General features: G+C 44.3%; 1 protein-coding gene across 1 annotated transcript; it reads right to left on the minus strand.

Annotated features, from left to right (window-relative positions):
- Positions 1-1,559: 1,559 nt before the first annotated feature.
- ACTR10 (actin related protein 10) lies at positions 1,560-13,204 on the minus strand. Its single transcript, XM_023927322.2, has 13 exons — positions 12,924-13,204; positions 11,365-11,437; positions 10,728-10,810; positions 9,598-9,706; positions 7,719-7,826; positions 7,463-7,530; positions 7,090-7,169; positions 6,114-6,149; positions 4,755-4,834; positions 4,588-4,661; positions 3,686-3,767; positions 2,864-3,065; positions 1,560-2,333 (listed from the first exon to the last, which is right to left on the minus strand). Exons 1-13 carry the CDS (start codon positions 12,998-13,000, stop codon positions 2,152-2,154), a joined length of 1,254 nt encoding a protein of 417 aa, XP_023783090.1. The 5' UTR covers positions 13,001-13,204; the 3' UTR covers positions 1,560-2,151.
- Between the last annotated feature and the right edge of the window lie 7,886 nt (positions 13,205-21,090).

The raw sequence follows: 21,090 nt of genomic DNA on the forward strand, positions 1-21,090 counted from the left end.
TCACAGCCTGTCAGAGCTCAAGGAGCAGCTGACAATGCTCTCAGTCATAGGATTTACTTCCAACAGTCCTGCAAGGAGCAGGGAGTTGCACCCCATGAGCCTTAGGGGGTTCCCTTCAGGCTTGAGACAATCTGATTCCATGGAAAGGGAGATGAGGGAATGAGATGAAGCCACTTCCCCCAGGGACCAGCTCCTGCTGATGCAGCACGGACACAGGCAGACCACAAGGGGCTCATGCATGTTCCAAAAATCCTCCTCCAGATTGCAGGACTCACCTGGAGTTGTTTGCAATTGGCCAACACCAGCCTGCTGGAACAGTGTCCAGTTCAGAACCTCAGAGGAAAATCCTCCAGTTACTGCAGGGGTTTGTGTCTGCCACTGCCCTTCCTGCTAAACCAGGCAGGCTCACTGTGAATTTGTCTGCTGGGAGCATCCACAGACCCCACAGCTGTGCCAGGGAGGGAAGAACTTCAACCGTCAGGGTGAAAACCCAACCATTTCTACACCATTACACATTTAGGGTGGGATCTCTGAGGGCTTTCCAGGGCAAAAGAGTCTTTCTCACCCCTTTGATGAAATAAAAATTGCTTTAGCAAGACCTGGGACTCTGCACTGAAGCCAGCAGTAACACAGGAGTTAGGAATTCTGTCCCTGCCATGTGAAACAGCAGCAGCTGAGGCTGTTCAGTGATGCAGAAACCCCACAGGAGGAGATCTGGGTGGGTGGAAGGAAGATGAGGTGGCAGAACACGCCAGGAGAGGTCCCAGGGTACATGCACACAACAGCACAGTAATACCCCCAAAAAGGGAAGGGCTAAGAATATCCTGAATTTCCTCAGCTGCAGTCTGCTGCAGTTCAGGAAAATGACTTCATTGCACCACCACCACCACCGGCTGTGTAGGAGTTTCATCTCCTCACTCCTTCCCACTGAGCAGGGAAGGAGCTCCCAGCTCTACGGGACTTGTGCTGATGGCAAATTCCTCTCTCAGGAAGCTCTGGCTCAGTTCTTACTGAGGTAAAATACAACCTGCACCCCAAATTACCCAGATTGTGGCTTAAAATGAGCAGCACAGCTCAGGCTGCATGTTCTGTGCACCTGAGACTGGCTGGCTGTGCCTGGCAATGAGACTGTGTCCCTTCATCCAGCCTGGAACAGCACCAGGAGCTGGTCCCTAAAACACCAATTCATCCCACAACTATAAAAACTAACAGCACTTGTGAAAAACACACTGACAAAACCATGCAGGAGCTCCTGAAGTGCTGTAGCACATTCCCTGTGTCAGGGTTCACCAGGAGAGGATTTCTTTAAATATCTGTTTGGCTTGCAGAGTCGTGCTTCAGGCACACAGCAGGTGGGCAGCAGGCAGCACGGGGAGCTCTGTCACAAAAAGCATGTTTGTGCCAATAAAAGTCATCACCATCCCAAGAAATGTTATATTTATCTTCCCAAATTTGAGACAAAAATTTCTCCTCGGGGTAGGATTTAAACCTCAGTAACCAGCAGATACCAGCAGTCACCATGTAGCCAGAGTCAAATTTGACCTCATACACCTCATACATAGGGTTATAATTAATTTATAATTTATCATCTTACATGGCTGAAATCTTTCTTGGAGGAGATATAGGGAGAGGTTTTAGCTCAGCACTGAGAGAATTACAGACAAAAGAGTTCTCTGCTAAAATTCTTAAAACAGGGGAAATAATGTTCCACTACCTTTGCTAAACAGCCCCAAACCATTTCTTCACATATGGTTCAAGGTGGAGTATTTTAGTACAGAATTTGGCACCAAAAATTCCCATAGATGTTTCCCTAGTGCTGTTCATTCTTCTCAGCATGCTTAAAAATGAAAATATTTAAACCAACTTCTCTCAGCAATGCCATTTACTATACAGATAAATAATAAACAACTCAGTAGGGAACAGCTTGTGAGGGGACAGAATTTCTCCAAAACAAGACAAAAGAGCAGAGGAGTTGCCAGAGTTTGTAAACTATAACTGGATATGGTTTTAAATAGTGTTAGTGCCTACCCTGACAACACCTATGAACACATTGTTTACATTTAATAGCGTTACACACAAATTAATGAACAAAACACAAACCCCAATGGATGTAATTGAAATGGGGAAGAATCTTTGTGTAGATTTAGTTGCTTATTTCTCTGTGGAAAAAGCCCTTTTCATCAGTGGTGGGGGTGCTTTTCCAACATCAAACATCATTTCCAGAGGGGGGTTGTTGAGGCAGCACCAATCGGGAATGCGGCCTGTCTGGCTGTAATATTCCTTGGACACAGAGCGGCTCCCAAGGATGTCCTGGAGTGCTCCAAAAATGGCTCCTACATTATTGGCAAAGAAAAAAAAAAAATTGCATTAATTCCATGTAGAATTTCTCTTTCTACTCCTTCCTATCGAGAATCTCAACTGGGATTTTCTAGCTCTGCCTCTAAATTTAAAGGGATGAATGGATATTGCTGCTTTCTTTTTCAGTAGCCCATTTAAGTCCCAAACTGCTTCCATTTATATCCCTGGAAAGTAACTGAAAACAAGGAATCATCTGCTCTCTGCTGACAGCAAACCTGGCCTGGCTGACCCATTTCTTACAACAAAGCTTTTATTTTAAGCACTTCAATCAAACCCCATTGTGTTCAGGGCAATTTTTACCCCAAAAAAGTTGCCCCACAAATTCACACCAGCAGTGAGAAGACTCAGCCCACACCAGCTGGCCAAGCAACGAAAGCATCACAAGATCTGGTGCACAGAAATTGTTCTGGTTTGCTAAACCTAAAAATAAAAGGGTTTATTCACTACAAATCCCACTTGGAAGGGTTTTGTTTCATCTCTGCTCCCCAGTTGTTCCCATTCTTACCTCCCAGCCAGGCCACACAGTTGGATTTGGCAGGGGGAGTGTGAATCCTGAAGGTTTTAGTGGCAAGAGCTTCCTTGTATTTGGGTTTCTCCACCAGGTGTCTGATCTCAGCCATGAGCCTGTGCAGGAACCCCGGCAGCATCGCCGTGCCCCCGATCACCACCAGGTTCTCTGCCAGCTGCTTCCTGGTGTCTATTGGGCACTGATGAAAACAGGGACACAAAAAAAACCCAAATAAGTCAGGCTGCCTGAGCTTGAAGCCATTCAGAAGTCTCTTAGAAATTCAGTCCATTTCTATGCCCTCCAATTGCTGTTTTCTCATATTTAGCTAGAAAATAACCAACGTAATGAGTAATGCAAGGGAAATGCCCAGAGATACAGAGGTGAAGGCTCCAGGCACAAAACTTCCTAAACAATTTGTTTTCATAAAGAATTCTAATTGAAATGTTTGTCATATCAGCCAAGTCCATGGCTCTCCAATAAATTGCATCTCAGCAAACTTATTTAAATGGCATCAATAGCTACAGGGAGCCAACTTTAATTAACATACATATACCACCACATAATGAAAATTTCCATTTATAGTGGTTTCCTAATGCATTTTTTTCCCTAAATAAAATAAGAAGTGAAGCATTTGTATATGCCATGAAAAAAAAATCAGCAATAAATTTAATATACTGCCTGTAATAAAGACATCCAAATTAATTTTATTCTAGCACAGGTAAACCAGCAGCCTGCAGGACTCAAAGTCTTGAGTAATTTTTAACTGCAGGTTCTCTAAGGCTGGAGGCATTCCCTAAACTGTTTCTAATATAAAAATACCTGAACAAGTGAATCCAAGATCAAAGTGGCAACAGATGTCTCCTCATTATCCTGTTCAAACAGGATTTCCACCACGGAGTCTCTGTGGCACAGACAGGGAGTGTTAATGAGCAGCAAAAGCACACTGAGCTGAACTCAGGCACAGCAGAGCTGGAGATACCTCCAGCCTTCCTGCTGCCAACACTTTGTCACTCCTGGCACACAGCCCACGCACCCAGCAGTGCCAGCAGGGAGGGGACAATCATGGAATCCTTGGGACAATCATGGAATCCCTGGGAAAGACCTTTAAGATGATTACATTCAGCCCTCAACTCAGCATCAGCACCTTGTTCAACACTAAGCCACGTCCCCAAGTGCCACATCCATGTGTATTTTGAATACTTCCAGGAATAGTGACTCCACCATTTCCCAGCCTTTTCCAGTGCTTTACAACCCTTTCAGTGAAGACATTCCCTAACATCCAATTTAAACTTCCCCAAGTCACCTTGAGGCCCTTTTCTCTTGTCCTGTCACTTGTTTCCTGGGAGCAGAGCCCAACCTCCACCTGGCTGCACCTGCCTGTCAGGAGTTGCAGAGTGAGGAGGTTTCCTCTGAGCCTCCTTCTGTCCAGGTTAAAATGCCCTGTTCACGTCACTAAACCTGTTCTATTATCAGGCTTTGATACTCATTTCTCTTCCCCCATCCCTCCAATCTCTCTGCTCTCATCTTCCTCTCGGAGTTCTGGAGAAGCCACCCCCCACCCATGATGGGCTTGCACTGTGCCCAGCACACAGCTTTTGTTTTAGAGGCATTAAAAGCATGTGCAAGTGTCTCATTAAAATCCTATTTCATGAAAATGTATGTGCTTTTAGAGTTGAAATATATCCTTGTAATGACAAATACTCTGCCAAGGCATTTCTCACCTGATGGGGCCTACTACATGGAGAATCTTTTCTCCATCCAAAGGATAGTCCACGTCTGGAGGCGGTGAGGGACGCTGGAAATAAAAACAGACTTTTATTATTATTTTAGAGCCCAAAAAGGCTGCAGCTACCTCAAAAGAGCAGGAGGAGCTTCATCCTTCACTGACCTCAGCACTGCCATCAATGTTGAACTTGGCTGCCTGGATTTTCAGCCCCCGTTGGAGATCACTCACAAAGCAAGTACGCACTGAGCAGAGGGGAAGAGAAGGGCACAAGTGAGGCCTTGGTGGATCCTTTCATCAGCAGTAAAAACATTTTCTTAATTTGGAGAAGAACACACACTCCAGGCCCTTGCTGGTCCAAGACATTATCAAATAAATGCAAAGAGAAGCAGAGTCTATGTTCCAGCAGAGTTCAAGCGCTCTCTAGACAATGAGTTAAATGAAGTTGACACTAAAATTATGTTGGAAATCCTGCCTGTCCTTTCTCACACAAACCACACCAGATCTAAAGCCACAGGGATGCTCCTAATGGTGCCTCAAGGTTCCAGGGGTTGTATCCTGCCTTCACTGCAGGTCTTGCACCACTGCTTCACATGAGGCACTGCTCATTTTCTGAACAAGCTCCTGCCATGCAACATTTTCCTTACTGTAAATTAAACAATTCCAGAGGGTTTTTCTGCTTCCAGACAACACTGACAGAGCACAGTCTCACTTGTATCCCAGCTGCTACTGTTATTTACTTATTTACTGCTACTACTTATTTATTTGTATTTGGCACAGGTGAGCACCTTCCCCATAAACTGCTGCTACAAAGAAACAACCCTTCAACACACAAACAAAAATTTCATCCCTAGCCTGCTGTCTCTGGTTCCAAAAGACTTCATAGAAAACACAACTTGTCAGAAAATGTGTGCAAGTCCAGGAATCAGAAAAGCAGTTTCCATTTCACAAAGCACCAGCTGCATTTATTTTGCATTTGCTGATGGATTTCTTCCTAATTTGACCCCAGGGATACATACTAGGTGCTATTTTCTAGGAAAACATATTTTTCTATCTGTTGCACATGTAACAATTACAGAGGAATTCATCCAAGTTTTGTCTAAAGAAAGAGTGTTTTTTCTTTTGTAGTAAATGTAGTTCTTGTCTCCTCTTGCTTACCTTGATTAACACACCAAAATATCTTTTATAAATACTTTTTTCTTTTGAAAAATTGACTTTAAAGCAAACTGAGCCTTTCTAATCTATAAACAAGACTACACACACAATGCAATGCTCTTCCTGTGCCCACCTACCAAATATATCTAAAAGTTGCAACTCAGCAATGCAGAGGGTTAAAGTGGAAGAGGAACTCAACACCTGGTTTTGCTTTCAAAGAGGAAGAGCAACACAAAATTCATCCAAGAGGTAATAAATATAGCAGAGAAGAGAAATAAATTCCTAAATGTAAAATATTGCAGACTTGTTACTATCACACTCTACTGCACAATTTCATACACTAGAGTTTCATAAAGCAAACAAATTTACCTTTTATATCCTCTACTATGTCTTCTGGGACTGAGCCTGAAATAAAAAAAAACCCACAACTTAATTTCATTCTTAAATTCTCTTCCTACTTAAAACAACTTTTGTTGTAAGTTTGAATTACATTTAATACATTAAACAAAGCAGAAAATATATTAAGAATAGAAATGTTTGTCTTTGCTCAAAACAGACTGAAAAATTACTACAGAACTTTTATCTCAGTCTTTATCCAAAACTGCTGTGAGAAGAGGCTTATCATAAAAATAATATACTTGTTAAATCACAGAATCACCAGGTTGGAAAAGACCTTCAAGATCATCGAGTCTAACCCATGCCCAAACACCTCAACTAAACCATGGCACCAAATGCCACATCCAGTCTTTTGTTAAACACATCCAGGGATGGTGACTCCACCACCTCCCTGGGCAGACTATTCCAGAACTTTATCACCCTTTCAGTAAAAACTTCTTCCTAATATCCAACCTAGATTTTCCATGGCACAGCTTAGACTGTGTCCTCTAGTTCTGTCAGTTGCTGCCTGGAGAAAGAGACCAACCCCACCTGACCACAGCCACCTTTCAGGAAGTTGTAGAGACTGATAAAATCACCTCTGAGTCTCCTTTTCTCCAGGCTAAATAACCCCAGCTCCCTGTCATTCCTAACAGGGTTTGTGTTCCAAGCCTCTCACCAGCCTTGTTGCCCTCCTCTGGATGTGCTCAAGTGTCTCAAGGTCCTTCCTAAACTGAAGGGCCCAGAACTGGACACAGAACTCAGGTGTGGCCTCACCAGTGCTGAGTACAGGGGGAGAATGAGCTCCCTGCTCTTGCTGTTCCTGATCCAGGCCAGGATGCCAAGAAAGAATTCATGCAAGAGGTCCACATGAGATGCAGTGAATCCTAAACCCACTTGATTAACTGTTAGGATTAACACCCTTTCCCCAGTGCAGTTCCCAGCACAGATGCCCCATCCCAGTCCTCACCCATCACGGAGGGAAGGCTTTGTCCTTTGGCCAGTCCTGTATCCACCGTGCACTGCTCCAACAGCTGATACTCCAGCTCCCTAAAACAGTGCACAGGAGGGTGGGGAAACACAGCCATGAACTCAGCCTGGGTCTCTGGATTACACTCCAGGGACAGGATTAATTCCTTTCAGTTACATCCTTCTAAATATAAACTTAGGAAGACCCCATTCATACAGTTTTTACTACATCAGCAACAGCGGCACAATTTTAACTCTAAAAAACTGAATGATACAGCAGGTTAAGATTTTAAAGAGGAATTTTTGCTCATAGTCAAAGAGTAACCTTCACAAATAAATCATTTGTAACCTGGAATTGATAACTATGAACTTACTTGTGGATGGCCTTTCCTCCCAGGGGAAGGGAACCCCAGCAACTCAGGACCGGAATTCCCTCATAGATCTACAGGAAGATCAGGAAATTCTCCTCTTTTTTCATTAGGAGTTTTCAGTCTGCTGGAACAAAATGCCTTTTCCTTTCTACAATCCCTTGCATCAGCCACCTTGTAACTGCTTTTGTCCTAAGTTAATTTCTAGTCAATAAAAATCTCATGTTTCAGGACAGCCCCACTGCTGAAAATGAAAGGATACAGGCAGCACCAAGCTTTCTGCATATCCACAGTCCAGCACCATGGCAGAGTTGATCCCCAGTGTCAGGAGAGACATCAGGTGACTTGGAGCAAACAAAACAGAAGGTACCTACACAGAAACCAAAAGCAAAGTTGACAGAAGGTGGAAAAAAGAAACAAAAAAGAAACAAAGCACTGATGCCTCCCCTGAATGGCATTTTAAAAGCAAAATCCAAACAACTGTACCTTGAATTATTCCAGTATTAATCTAATGACCAAAATACAACAGGACTCGAAATTCTGTGTTCATCTTCTTTGTGACACACACCAAGAAATTAAGTAATGACAGATGTTGGAATGGGTTTGTAAGAAAAGCAAGTGTTGGCTATAAAACTCAGGTCAAGTCTCTTACTGTTTTGAAAAGAAGTGAAAGAAGCTGAAGTACAGCTACTTGAAAACCTGTAAAAACCTGAAGATGTGAATGAAAGTGCTAGAAAATCCAAAAAAGTGTTTGCATTATGACAAATACTGCTGTACCCAAACAAGAGGCTGTTTGAAACAAAACAAATTTCCACAAAACAATGTGGAAACTCAAGTTGAAATTAGATGAGAGTTACTTCCTTCTCCCAGAATTCCATAAATCAAGCTTCCTAGAAAGCAACAGTTCCTTTAAAGGAACACTTTGAAGTGTGAATTAAATGAGAAATTTCAATAAATCCTGCACTTAAAGGAAATGTACTGACCCTTAACCCAGGGACAGAAGGCAAAATATTGACCCTGTATTAATAAACCAACACTCTGCACCAAATAGAAAAAAAGAAACCAGAGAGAATTAACCTTCCATCAGTATTAACTGACTTCTTAACAAGTTACAAAGTCTCTCCATCACAATGTGACTGAATACATGAGCCATTTTTGACATTTTGCCTGGGGTGCATTTTAGCTGAGACATTTTATTGCTGTAAAGGGATTAGGAAAAACAACCTCAAAAAACGGACTCAAATCTTTCAGCAAGTTGAAGTCATCAGAAAATTTTACCAATAGTAAGAAAGCATTATGCAGGAGCTTGAGATTAATTGGTAAACTGTGTTGTGGAAAGACAGTGAAGAAGGACTGCAGACAAACTGGTTTCACTACTTTTTATAGAAAAACCTTAACCTTTGATGTTCCTGAATTGAAGAGCCATGGAGTCACCTTTTAAAATATTTTCTGTTACAACTGAGCAAGAATTTAGTTCAGACTTTTCACAAAATCCTTGACTGGTTGTGTTGGATGGAACCTTAAGAATCATCCAGTTCCACCCCCTGCCATGGACAGGGACACTTTCCCCTATCCCAGATTGCTCCAAGCCCCATCCAGCCTGGCCTTGGACACTTCCAGGGATGGGGCAGCCACAGGCTGGTTTTTTTCCCCACAACTTCTCTTCAAAAAGACTGATTAAGCAGAGAAGACATTTGATTTCAGGTAAGTTCTTCCCTAAATGAGCACAGCCACGTGCTAGGCAGATATTGACTGTGGCAGAAATCATGAGACTTGCTGACAGGGTACTAACAAGTGTTTAAATATAACTCCTGGCTCCAGGCAGTGCTCAATGGGGATTATTGGATCTGTCTGGGACAGTGCACTGTGAGCTGTATTATCTACAAGCCAGAGAAACCTTGCAGAGTCTTGTTAATTGCTGCTACTTTGTGGCCTCAAGAAGAGTCAGAATGGAACAAAAATGGTCTTTAATCCAATTTCTACACCCCACTTCCTCACAACGAGATTTTTCTTCTTTTTTATACCTCTCACTCTTTTGCCACTATTTTCTTCTTTTTTTTTGGGCCACATCTGGTACTGCCTGTAAGCAAAACTCCTTCTGGAAAGTGGAGCAAATTTACACATTTCTGTCAAACACTTACCTCAAAATGCTTGAAAAGGACCCTGGTGAGGGTGTCTCTGAAGTGTGAAGGGCACAGGACCGACTCAATGATCACAACACGCCGGTCCCTGGGATTCACCAGCAGATGCCTGAAAAAAACCAAGATGTGTAAAATAAAACTGGGAAGTTTAAGCACGTATTATGAGACCTATCCTACAGTCATATTCCACTTTCCTCAAAAATCCTAAAGATTTGCATTTAGATAGCACTTGCTACAGCAGACCCCAAAGTCTGCTTCACAAATCCAAAAACCCCAATGCTTTCCTAAATGAAAGCCAGGAAACTGAGGCAGGGGAAACAAGTTACAGAGCTTTCAGCCAGAGCCTGTAGTTCTGTATATCCATTATACATTTCCAAATCAATATAAGGTAATACAAAAATAATACATTTCCAAATCAATATAAGGTAATACAAAAATAAGTCATCAATGGCTTGTCCAGTGTCATACAGTGTCATAAAGCACATAAGAATGATGATACTTTGATACTCAGATGCTCTGATTTCAGTGGAAGAAGATGAAATCATCCTGATTTCAATTACAAAGTGATGGTCCAGGACAGGAGAAGAAAACAACTCAACCCACAGCAGATGTGAGGCACAGAAATTAAATCCTGGCTTCCCTGTGATGGCTTTCACTGTGTAAAAATGTGGACTGGAAACAAAGAGAAAAGACCAAGTCCAATTTCATTAGTCACAAGGGTACTAAGAACAGAATAAAGAGATGTATTGCTGAGGTGAAAACATCCCACAGGTGGATTCCTCCTTCCAAACCACTGTGGAGCGAGTTCTGCATGGACAGGAGCTTCAGCCCTACCAAAATCACAGCAACCCCTGAGGTAATGCCTTCCCCTTCTCAAACCCTTTATAAATAGCTCAGCTGAAAAGTCATTTATCATACACCTTCTGTTTTTACAGAGCAACTGCTGCCACAGGACAGGAACTCTTTGTTAGATAACGTGGATTTCAGCACTGCCAAATTCCTTCTCCACCAACACAGCCAGGCAGCCCCTTGCAAAGTCTTATCTCTGTTTTCTTATCTGACCAGGCAGTGTCCATCCCCTGCTCACAGCCCTCAAAGTGCTCAGGGAAGGCATGAGAGATGTCTCTTACCTGAAATACAGCATGTGGATAAATTCCTTCAGGTAGGAATACAGCTCTTCTGTATTGATGTTGTACTGAACCACCTTGATAGGCTGGGAAGGGAAAATATCCATAGTCAGCTCAAATGCTGGGTAGTGATTATTTATATACATATATATTTATTCATTCACACATGATATATAAATAAATATATATGATACATACATAATATATATTTAATCTGACATTATATATAAACACTCATTCTTGCCTGATTTGCTCTTTGTCCTTAAAACATCTCATAAATTCACACTATTACTAAATTTCAGAGTCAATTAATGCTAATTTTTCATGCAGGCTAATTTAGGATTAGTTTTCCAAATCTGCCACCCTCTACTAAAATAAGAGAAAAAAAGCATAACTAGGCAAAGAAATTTCTCAATAAATGCCCCAGAACACAAGTTCCATGGGGGCTGAGCAGCAATTAACATCACACTTACTTGCACCTACCCACAGCTTTTAATTGCAGCAGTTAAAATAATGAAAAATATAAAAGTATTTCAGAATATCTTATTTAGGCAGTGAAAAATGGCTTGTGATGGACAGAAAAAGCATCTGCAAATTCTTTCTATTCCATAACACAGCAAACACCATAAAAACAGTTCACCTTTGAGACATCAGGTTTCTTGATTTCACTGGGGATGATGCATCTTGGTCCTGTTTCTCCTGCAAACCCACACCTGAAAGAAAATGTTGAAAACCTGATTATTTGAAGTCACCATTTGACTCCCTGGGCCTAGGGACCATCACAGAGTAATGAATTAGTGAATTCTAAAACTGCAGAGAGGGGTTTTGCACAGTTTTTCTATCCAGCCACCTGGAGAGAAATTTAAAGATGGACTAAAAGATAAAGATTTTGTATCTTTTTTTATTGACTCCCTCAATAAAATGATAAAAACAGCAGCAACCCCAAACCAAACTTCTCAGAAACCCACCTGTTCTTCCTCAAACACACAAGAACCATGGACTGAAAAAAGGAAATTAAAAGCAAAATTAACTCAAGGTTTATTTTAGTCTCAGTGCCTTGTATTTGTTGTACCCTCATCACTCCCAGTAACTACAAATCTCAGAAGAAAACTACAGTATTCTGTAAAGCTGCTGGACTTAGAGCACTTTTTAATGCAAAAAATCAATTCATGCTTTTAATTGATTAATACCAATTGTCAGTTGGTATTTGACAATTGTCAGCATGTTGGATCATTTCAGAAAAAAAAAATCTTGGAACAACCTCAATTCAGAATTTAATTTTCTTTTTTTTTTGTCTCAAACAGATACTTGTGCCATCCCACTGTGTACAGGCAGTTTTCCTTGAACTTTCAGCTAACTTCAGCCTTTTTTGGAAAAGAGCAGACATTTCTCATACAATCCAGCTATGGATTCATTCTATGAGAATGAAGGCTGGAAACAGACCCTAAAAACACACTATTCAGAGAAATAGCTTTTCCAAAAGAGTGTTTTATTGGATAAACAATGCCCAGGGAATAAAAGCTCACAAGCACCCCAAATTTGGGAAAAGCTTTCAGTTGGCCACACGATGTGAATCCATAAAAAGCCACTCATGGAATCACTTGTCCCTATCCATGAAGGCTCTGTCAAATCCTCCCATTCCCAGGTAACAAAGCTTTTGGCAAACGAGGTTAAATACTAAATAAATAGCAAGTATTCCTGCTTCAGCACTCAAACTAAACCTTGTTTTGATCTAAAACACAAGACAAAAAACCAAGACTTCATTATCAGCTCCACACCACACACATCAACACAGAAAGGGGGAAACCTCACATAATTATTCTTAGAATAATGGTTGGGATTGGAAGGGAATTTAACCATCTAATTCCACTCCTGTCATGGGCAGGGACACCTTCCACTATCCCAGGCTGCTCCAAGCCCTGTCCATCCTGGCCTGGGACACTTCCAGGGATGGGGCAGCCACAGCTTCTGTGGGCAGCCTGTGCCAGGGCCTCAGCACCCTCACAGCCAAGAATTTATTCCCAGTATCTCATGTAACCCTGCCCTCTGTCCTGTCATTCCAGCTTCTTGTCCAGAATTCCTCCCCAGCTCTCCTGGCGCCCCTTTAGGCACTGGATGGGGCTCTGCCGTCTCCCCGTGTTGGAGTCTGAAACACAGACCGGACACCCCCAAATCCCGAGCGCAGTGCGGGGCACTCACTTGGTGAAGGCCTGTCCCAGGTCGATCACCACAGCGGTTTTCTCCCCGCCGCTGCCGAGCCCCTCGTACAGCGGCATCGCGGCCCGGCCTCCCTTTCTCCCCTTCCCTTTCCTCCCGTTCTTCTCCTGCTTTCCTTCCCGTTCCACCTCCCTCAGCCGCCGCTACACGGGGCCTTCCTGCTGCCCGGCGCTCCGGGCTGCCCGCGGCGCCTGTCCTTCTCGCCGCCGCCCCGCTGCCCCCCTCGGGCTCGGGCCGCCGCTCCCGCCGCATCCCGCAGCGCTGCAGAGGGGCCGGGAGTGCCGCGGGGGCGGCGGCGGGCGCGGAGCGGAGCGGAGCCCCTCAGCTCGGTGCCGGCGGCAGGCGGGGCAGCCGCGGGGAGACGGGCGGCGGAGCCATGGAGGGGCCTGAGGGGCGGGCCCCGCGTGAGGGCGGGAGGGTTCGGGCAGCGGGGCTGATCCCGCTCGAGAATAATCGTAAAAAAATCACAGAATCGTTTGGGATGGAAAAGTCTGCAAAGGTTGTCGAGTCCACCCATCCCAGCGCTAAACCATGCCCTCAAGTGCCACATCTACATGGCTTTTAAATTCATTTAAAGCCCCCATCCAGGGATGGGGACTCCATCAGTTCCCTGGGCAGCCTGTGCTGGGACCGGAGCGCCCTTTCCGTGAAGAAATTTTTCCCAACAGTCAACCTAAACTGCCCATGGCACAACTTGAGGCCATTTCCCCTTGTTCTGTCCCTGTTCCCTGGGAGCAGAGCCTCCCCCGGCTGTCCCCTCCTGTCAGGGAGCTGTGCAGAGCCAGAAGGGCCCCCTGAGCCTCCTTTGCTCCAGGCTGAGCCCCTTCCCAGCTCCCTCAGCCTCTCCCGGTGCTCCAGACCCTTCCCAGCTCTGTTCCCTTCTCTGGACACACTCCAGCCCCTCAATGCCTTTCTTGTCCTGAGGGGCCCAAAACTGACCCCAGGACTGGAGGTCCCTCAGCAATGCCCAGCACAGAGGGACGGGCACTGCCCTGGTCCTGCTGCCACGCCATGGCTGCTACAGAAACATGTTTAATGCAAAAAGCCATTTCTGTGAGGTTAAATGAACAGTACCTTTGGGGTATGGTATCCTCCCTCTTGAACAGAAATAAAACAGCTCAGAGACTGAAAAAGCCACATCACTGTCCAGGAGTGTGGTGGTTGGGAGTGAAGATGGGAGCTCAAAATACAGTGAGGATAGAAATTATAAACCCCATGGTGGTAACAACCCATGTAGGGCAATGGGTTGGACACAGTGGATCCCTTTCATGTCAGAACCTTCTAGGAATCCATGCTTTCAAGACTGGACCATCTGAGACAGGTGATCAGAGAGGCAGAAGATCAGCTGTGCTTAGTAGTAAGAACCTAATCAATAAAAGGTGTTCTGATGAATATTGTTTGTGGTATGTGTCTCCCCATGACTCAATCTCCTGGCTGGGGAAAGGGAATTTCTAACAGATTTTGGTCAGTGTAATGCAAGTTTGGGATCACTTGTGGAAGAGATCCTGAAGGTAGTGCTTGCCCCATTCCCAGCAAGCATCTTCTTTCCCCTGCCAACCTTCCCCTTCCCCACAAAAACCACACCTGCAAAACCAGCTGCTCTTCAGGCAGTTGTGATGTCCAGGAGTGTGACTGTGGCCCTGCTCACACCCCCAAAAGATGAGTCCTGGGTATTTATTTCAGCAAAGTACACGAGACCTATTTCTTCTTCAGGGAAGCAAAATAAGCATTGAAAAAGCAATTAACTGCGGAGCTGAGTCTAGACATTTGCTCATTGCCAGACGGGCCAGGCTGAGAGCCTGAGGGTTTGTGCAGAGGAGGACAAGGGTGCTAATGAAGGCTGAGGATTTTAGGGATTGCCGTGGTGACACTGCTGTGCTCTGCTGTCACTGAACCCAACCCCCCTGACCTGTGAGCTGCTGCAGCAGCTTGTGGATGCTGTGCTCTTCACCATGATTGCCACTCTGCAGCAGCACTGTTTGTCCCACATCCACACTTGCTATTTGCAGTCCCTGAAGGTGGAGGTGTGTGGGAGTTGGATGATGAGGGGGAGTGATGTGAGACAGCGAAAGCTGTCGCTGCCACCATCTGTTGTGTCGCCTGGGCCACCCCCCGCAGTAGCCCATGGGTTAGCAGCTCTGCACAAACGCTTTCTCAGCTGCTTCTGTCGCAGACTTGTCCTGTTCCCCCCTTCTGGTCACCCCAAAGTCACCAAGGTGACAAAGCAGGGTCAAGAGGCAGCACTGAGAAGAGAAGGTCCTGGGGTGTGTGTGCAGCAAAGTGCAGACTGGAGGAGCTGAAGCAGGGGCATCCTGGAAGAGCTCTTGGAGGACACACAAGGAATCCAGGCAGAGCAGAGGGATTGCAGAAGGGTGTGAAGAAGGGGAACTTTGTAGTGACAAACTCAGGCGATTCCTCTCAAAGCCCTTTACATCCCTCATAAATCCCTGCTATCTCTCCTTCAGGCACCATCCCACAACTCTATAGGGGCCCAGGCACTCTTTAAATAACCCATCACCAGCTTCCCATCCTCTCCTAGGAGTGGAAAACTGAGGAGCAAGGACAAGGCTGCAGTGGTGGTGTGAGATACAGAAACAGTGATGGGACCAGCACACCCAGTGAATTCTGAAGGAGGAGGGATCATTGCCAAGGCAGCAGTGGAGGATGCTAACACATGAAAAAATAAACAAACAAAACCCTGCAGCGATTAAACATTGTGACACTGAGTTCAACTTGCCTTATGATTTCATGTGGTTTTGTTTTTAATGGCTTTTTAAATTATTTTTTATTAGTAGTATTTTATGGCCTTCCAGAACATGGAAATGCAGCTGAACTTTAAAGGATATGCAAACAACGAGGCATGAAAATATGTTCAAATGTCATTTCCACAACAGAACCTTAACTCTGCCATGCTTGAGCAATTCCCCAGTGCAGCAAGAATATGCACTCAGTGGTAATTACACCTGACTGAGACAGGAATTATATCCAAGAAACTTTTCTGTATTTGGTTTCTCTGTCAGGGAAACAATTGCAGAATTTCCCAAGTGCTCCTGGAGAGATTCTGTTCAGACACAAGGTAAATTTTCACAATGAGAACAATCAGCCATTGGAATAATCTCCCCAGGGAAGTGTGAATCCCTCAGTTCTGGACACTTTAATATTCAGCTGCACAGGGTGCTGGATGATCTTGTTTCAACCATGATTTTGCCAAGAAAAGTTGTGTCAGATAATCCTTGAGATCCTTTCCAGTCTGGTATTCTGTGATTCTGAGATAAGTTACTACCTGGAATGCTGTCTGCCCTTGCTGTTCAAGGTCAGCACGGGGAAGCTGTGCAGTCACTGTGCCTGGTGAGAATGTGCTCTCACTGGAGTGTGAATATTCTTCCTCTCAAATTCTGTAAAATCCTCCTGAGTATCTCTGTGATAGGGGACTTATAAAGACATAATATATTATGCTTAGTGTTGGTGCTCTTGAAATACTTTAGGTCTAAAAATCTGAGTAATTTAGATAAAATATGATCAAAGTCTAAGTGTGATATTTGCATGATCTGTTTTCATCCCCAGATCTCACCCATTTATGATATCTTACCATGCTATAATTTTATATTTACAGCACTATGCTTATGTTTTTAATATAATGTTTTATGTAAAATGACTGCTTACATATGTTTTGGAAAAATCAGGGGCCCTCCTTGAAATCCACAGCCCATGGCTTCCTCCTGAATGTATTATCCCTGGGTTAGGAATGATCAGAGTTTCCTGCTAATCACATCACCGTCTTTATAGTCCATTGGAAATCTGCTCTTAAATTACGTTAATCAATCACAGTTAACAAGAGTTCTGAAATGCAAGCTGCAGCTTAAAAGTGGCTTAATTTAATGGATGGGCTTTTCAGAGTTATTGATAATAGGAGCCAGAGAGTTAGAGATGTGCCAGGGTTTCATAACAAAATTCATCCAAGCCGGGCTGGTTTAATCAAGGAAGCTGCTTGCATAATGTGAAGAGCACTCACTCTCCCCCGAATATGTGACTGTTGAGGAAACAGATGGTGATGCTAACCCGAAAGAATCAGGCTATAAATACATTCAGGATAACAATATAAATGGAGATAATTATTCACAGTCTAAGGAGACGGTGGGACAATTAAGCCAGATTGTAAGTAGAATGTCCAGCAGAGTGAAAAGCAGGATTTCCATAACATAATAAGAAATTATTCCCTGAATGAAGCCACTTCATGCAACTCTTGGGAGCGGTGCTACCTCTGACAGGTGAGGAAGAGGTCACATAAGGACATAAAAATACAAGAAATTAACAGTAGCCCATTGAAATCAGTGAAAACTCTTATATCATAAAATGATAGACTGGTGTGGGTTGGAAGGGAGCTTAAAACTCATTTAGTTCCACTCTGCCATGGGCAGGGATACTGTCCTGGGATACTATCCCAGGTTGCTCCAAGCTCCATCCAACCTGGAACACTTCCAGGGATGGGGCAGCCACAGCTGCTCTAGGCAACCTGTGCCAGGACCTCACCATCCTCACGGCCTGGAATTTCTTCCTAATAACCAATCTAAACCTACTCCCTCTCAGTCTGAAGCCATTCCCCATTGTCCCATCACTCCAGGCCCTTGTAAAATGTCCCTCTCCAACATTCTCTCAGCTACCTTGAAGCAGTGGAGGGCCACAATTAGGCCAGCCCAAAACCCTCTCCTTTCTTTTCTGGCTGAGCAATCCCAATTATCTCAGCCCTGAGCCGCTCCATCCCTCTGCTCATCTCGGTTGGCCTCCTTTGGACTCTCCCCGACAAAATAAAACCTGTAGGACAGTTCTTTTTGCCTAATGCAGTGCTTTTTCTCTCCCCCTTTTCAGGATTCTGTTGGTATTCGAGCCCCTCTGGGGTGTCCTGCAGACGTGTCATTGTCACAGCACAGCAGCGCTGCTGCCTGGAGGTGGCAGCCGCAGAACCCGCCCGGAGGGTTAATGGGGAAACGTTCTTCATAAAGAAAATCACTTTTCTCCACTCGCCCCGAAACAGGCGGCTCTCAGCTGAATTAATCCCCGCGGAGCACTGGAAAACATTGCGAACATAAAGGAATGTGTCCTGCAGCACAAACGCTGCGCGCCTATGGCACGGAGCCCCGCTAATACTCTGCTGCCTTGAAAGCCAAAATGCCTGCCTGCACCCCTGCAGAGACTCGGCTTTCAGCAGACCCGGGCAGATTTCAACAGCAGAGCATTGTTATTTTTAATTGGTCATAAAATAAACGCTCTTTTGTGTCCCTGCATTGGCCGGCTTAGTCTGTGTGCTTGCTTCTAGGTCTCCCTAATCTCGACAGGCTAAGGGAGGCACGGATCCATCCCTTCCTCACAAAATCAGGGAATTGCATACTTAGGGCAGCTTTAGACCTTCTGGAGATCACAGGGTGCTTCCTCACCTTCTCCCAGCACACGGATTCAAAGGGATCCACGTATCAGCTCTCTGAAGGGAGAAAAAGGAGCAAAGCCCCCTGCTTGGGGTTCAGCTGGATCTGGTTCCTGATGAAAAAATCTGGCTTAATCGATTTGAATGTTTCAAAAAAAAAAAAGTGTATTTCTCTGCTCTTAACCATCCTCAAGGAAAACACTGGTGGTGTCTGGAGCATTGCTGTTTCACTCTAAAACATAGTGCTCCTCCCACCTAAGCACCCCAATTCCATGTATTACCCATGGGAAAGACCCCAAAAGTCTCTGTGGTGGGGAATTTCTGCCCCTCTTTGCTATTTTAGAAAGGGCTGGACTGGGAGGGATGGACTGGCAGTACTGACACTGCACTTGTTTAAAACCTGTGGATTCGGTGGCTTAGTTTAATCTCACATTTTGAAAAGCAAAAGAAAGCTGCAGTTTATCTAAAGTCCCTCTGGAACTTTATGTGTGTGAACAACCATGTTCCAGATGATGGAGGTTGGACTCAATGATCTTGGAGATCTGTGTTTGAGTCTCTCTTGCTGTGAATCTGTGAAGCTGAGGGTTTAATGTCAGAGCAGGGCTTAGGGTCATTCTGCTTTGGGGCGGTGGGTCCAGTGCTTTTTTATCGTCAGCCTAATATTGTAATGGAGTTTGTAGGACAGGGAGGGAAATATCCAGGGGAACTGAGAGATGCTTCATGTTTTAGCTGAGACTCCAATATGCACGTGGAGGGCTTCCTCAGCACTTTATCTCTGGGAAAATGGTAATAGGTGGTGTAGCTTGGCATTAACTGCATCGATTTTGTTGAAGGATATGAAGAAGAGCGAGGGCTGTGCAGTGATTCCGTTATGGATGTGATCATTGGTCCTGCATTCCCACAGCACCTGCAACAGATTCCAGTGACCTTGGGCCAGTCAGCAGAAGCCTGGTTCTACTCTGAAGAGTGAGTGTGTAAAAATGGCACTTCCTACTCAGCAGATCTGGGCTCTGTGTGCTCTCCAAGTCACATCTGCTGACTTCAGTGACAAAAATAAGTTCTTATGGCTTTCCTGCTCTGTGAGCACTTCAGAAACACGAGAGCTGGGAAACAGAAGCTGGATCCCGTGCCTCCTTGTAGGATTGATTACTGTAAATCCCAGCCAGCAGTGGGGCTGCACTGGCACCACTTGGCCTTTCCCAGCCTTCCTGTTAGTGCCAGTAGTGAGATACATGGAAGAAAGGAATCCAAGCTGATTCTCCTGATTGAGTTTTAATTGCAGTTGACATTTACCAGGTTTGCAGCTGGAGGAAGAAGAAATCTGTTCACCCATAGCATGGTTACATTCAAAATAATTCATTGGTCACAAACTTTTTCAAAGTGGATTTGTTTTAAACAAACTTCCCCCTCTGTGGCAGGAGATGCTGTTCTCACTTTCCCCGAATTACTCATCACTACTCCATTCCAGTGACTGCCTTTTAGTAGAAAGAGAGGGCCCCCTTAAAACAGATACTACCAGCTGGTGTAAAGGTGAGTCTTGTGATGGAGATGTGCACTGATTTGTGTGCTGGATGTCCCCAATACTCAATTTGGGAAAGTCATTCAGCAGCAAAATTAACGGTAACTATTTTAAAATTGCCTTTACCTTCTGTGGCATGTCCTGACATACTTAGGATAGCTGATACATCTCCTCACAGGTGCCAGGAGTAGCAGCATAAGGTGCAGCATTCTGCTGTCAGGACAATGATATTTTAGTTCATTTTATACAGGCAAAATATATCTTCATATAAATTTTTATGTGACCTAGTCTCTTAATTAGGACATGCTATTGGTACTTTTTGGGTTCTGCAATAATGCTGCGACAGGAATATTACCTGTGAAAGAAATCTGATGTATCATTACTTTGTGCAACAGAGCTGGCTGCCATAATAACACACAGATTTTATAAGAGGCTCTTACAAAAATTAGGTATCGTTATTTTACAGAAGAAGTGGAGGCTGAGAGCAGTGAAACTCAGTTTTGAGAGTCCTCTAAAGAGGCAGAGCTGGAAATGGGACATGAATCCCACTCTTTCCCAGCTATGCTACCTGCATGGAAGAATGAGCCTGCTTACATCCAAATTTAGTCTCTGAATTCAACTCAGGTGGGAAGTTCTGAAGGACAAGACCAATTGAGGATTGTACTGAAATGTCTCAACCCAGAGCAAGGGGAGAGGAATGGATATTTCTTAACTTGCTGCAGAAGTGGGGCCTTGTTTTGCTTGGTTACATGTATGCTCCATGGCATAGTGATCTGAGTTAAAAATCAGTATTTCCAACTAATAAACCATAGAAAGGAATAAACAAAAGAGTGCTCTCTGGTGATTTCTGATTTCTGCCTCTTTCATCATGCCTCTTTCTTTCAGGCTGCAGATATTTTTGTTGATAAGGCAGAAGCCTCTGATTTTGGCAGGTTATGCGGGGTAGAGAAACTTGCAGCGTACAGGGAATGTGCAATTTTAGGCAGGGGAAAAAAGACAGATAACCAGCTATTTTGGTTCCAGTGCTTAGAAGTGAAATATTTAACCTTGAGAGGACACAGTGCCAATCTGGGTTCAGAGCTGATGATGGCAAGGGGGAAGTGAAAACCTCTCCAGTCTATTAAGAGCTCTGCATCCTTGGAGAACACTAAATCATCCCTTACACACGCTTTACATTTTAAGTAACTTTCCCAATAATTGTAAAGGTTAGA

Source organism: Cyanistes caeruleus, chromosome 6 (assembly GCF_971803275.1).
Source record: "Cyanistes caeruleus chromosome 6, bCyaCae1.hap1.1, whole genome shotgun sequence".
NCBI classification, from domain to species: domain Eukaryota; kingdom Metazoa; phylum Chordata; class Aves; order Passeriformes; family Paridae; genus Cyanistes; species Cyanistes caeruleus.

Excerpts from the sequence above, each read along its gene's own strand:
- ACTR10 (XM_023927322.2), bottom strand. The coding sequence starts at position 13,000 with ATGCCGCTGTACGAGGGGCTCGGCAGCGGCGGGGAGAAAACCGCTGTG. Across the intron at positions 9,707-10,727 it reads ATCCACATGCTGTATTTCAG|GCATCTGCTGGTGAATCCCA; the intron begins GTAAGAGACATC and ends GGTTTTTTTCAG. Across the intron at positions 7,827-9,597 it reads TCCTTTTCAAGCATTTTGAG|GTACCTTCTGTTTTGTTTGC; the intron begins GTAAGTGTTTGA and ends GTTTCTGTGTAG.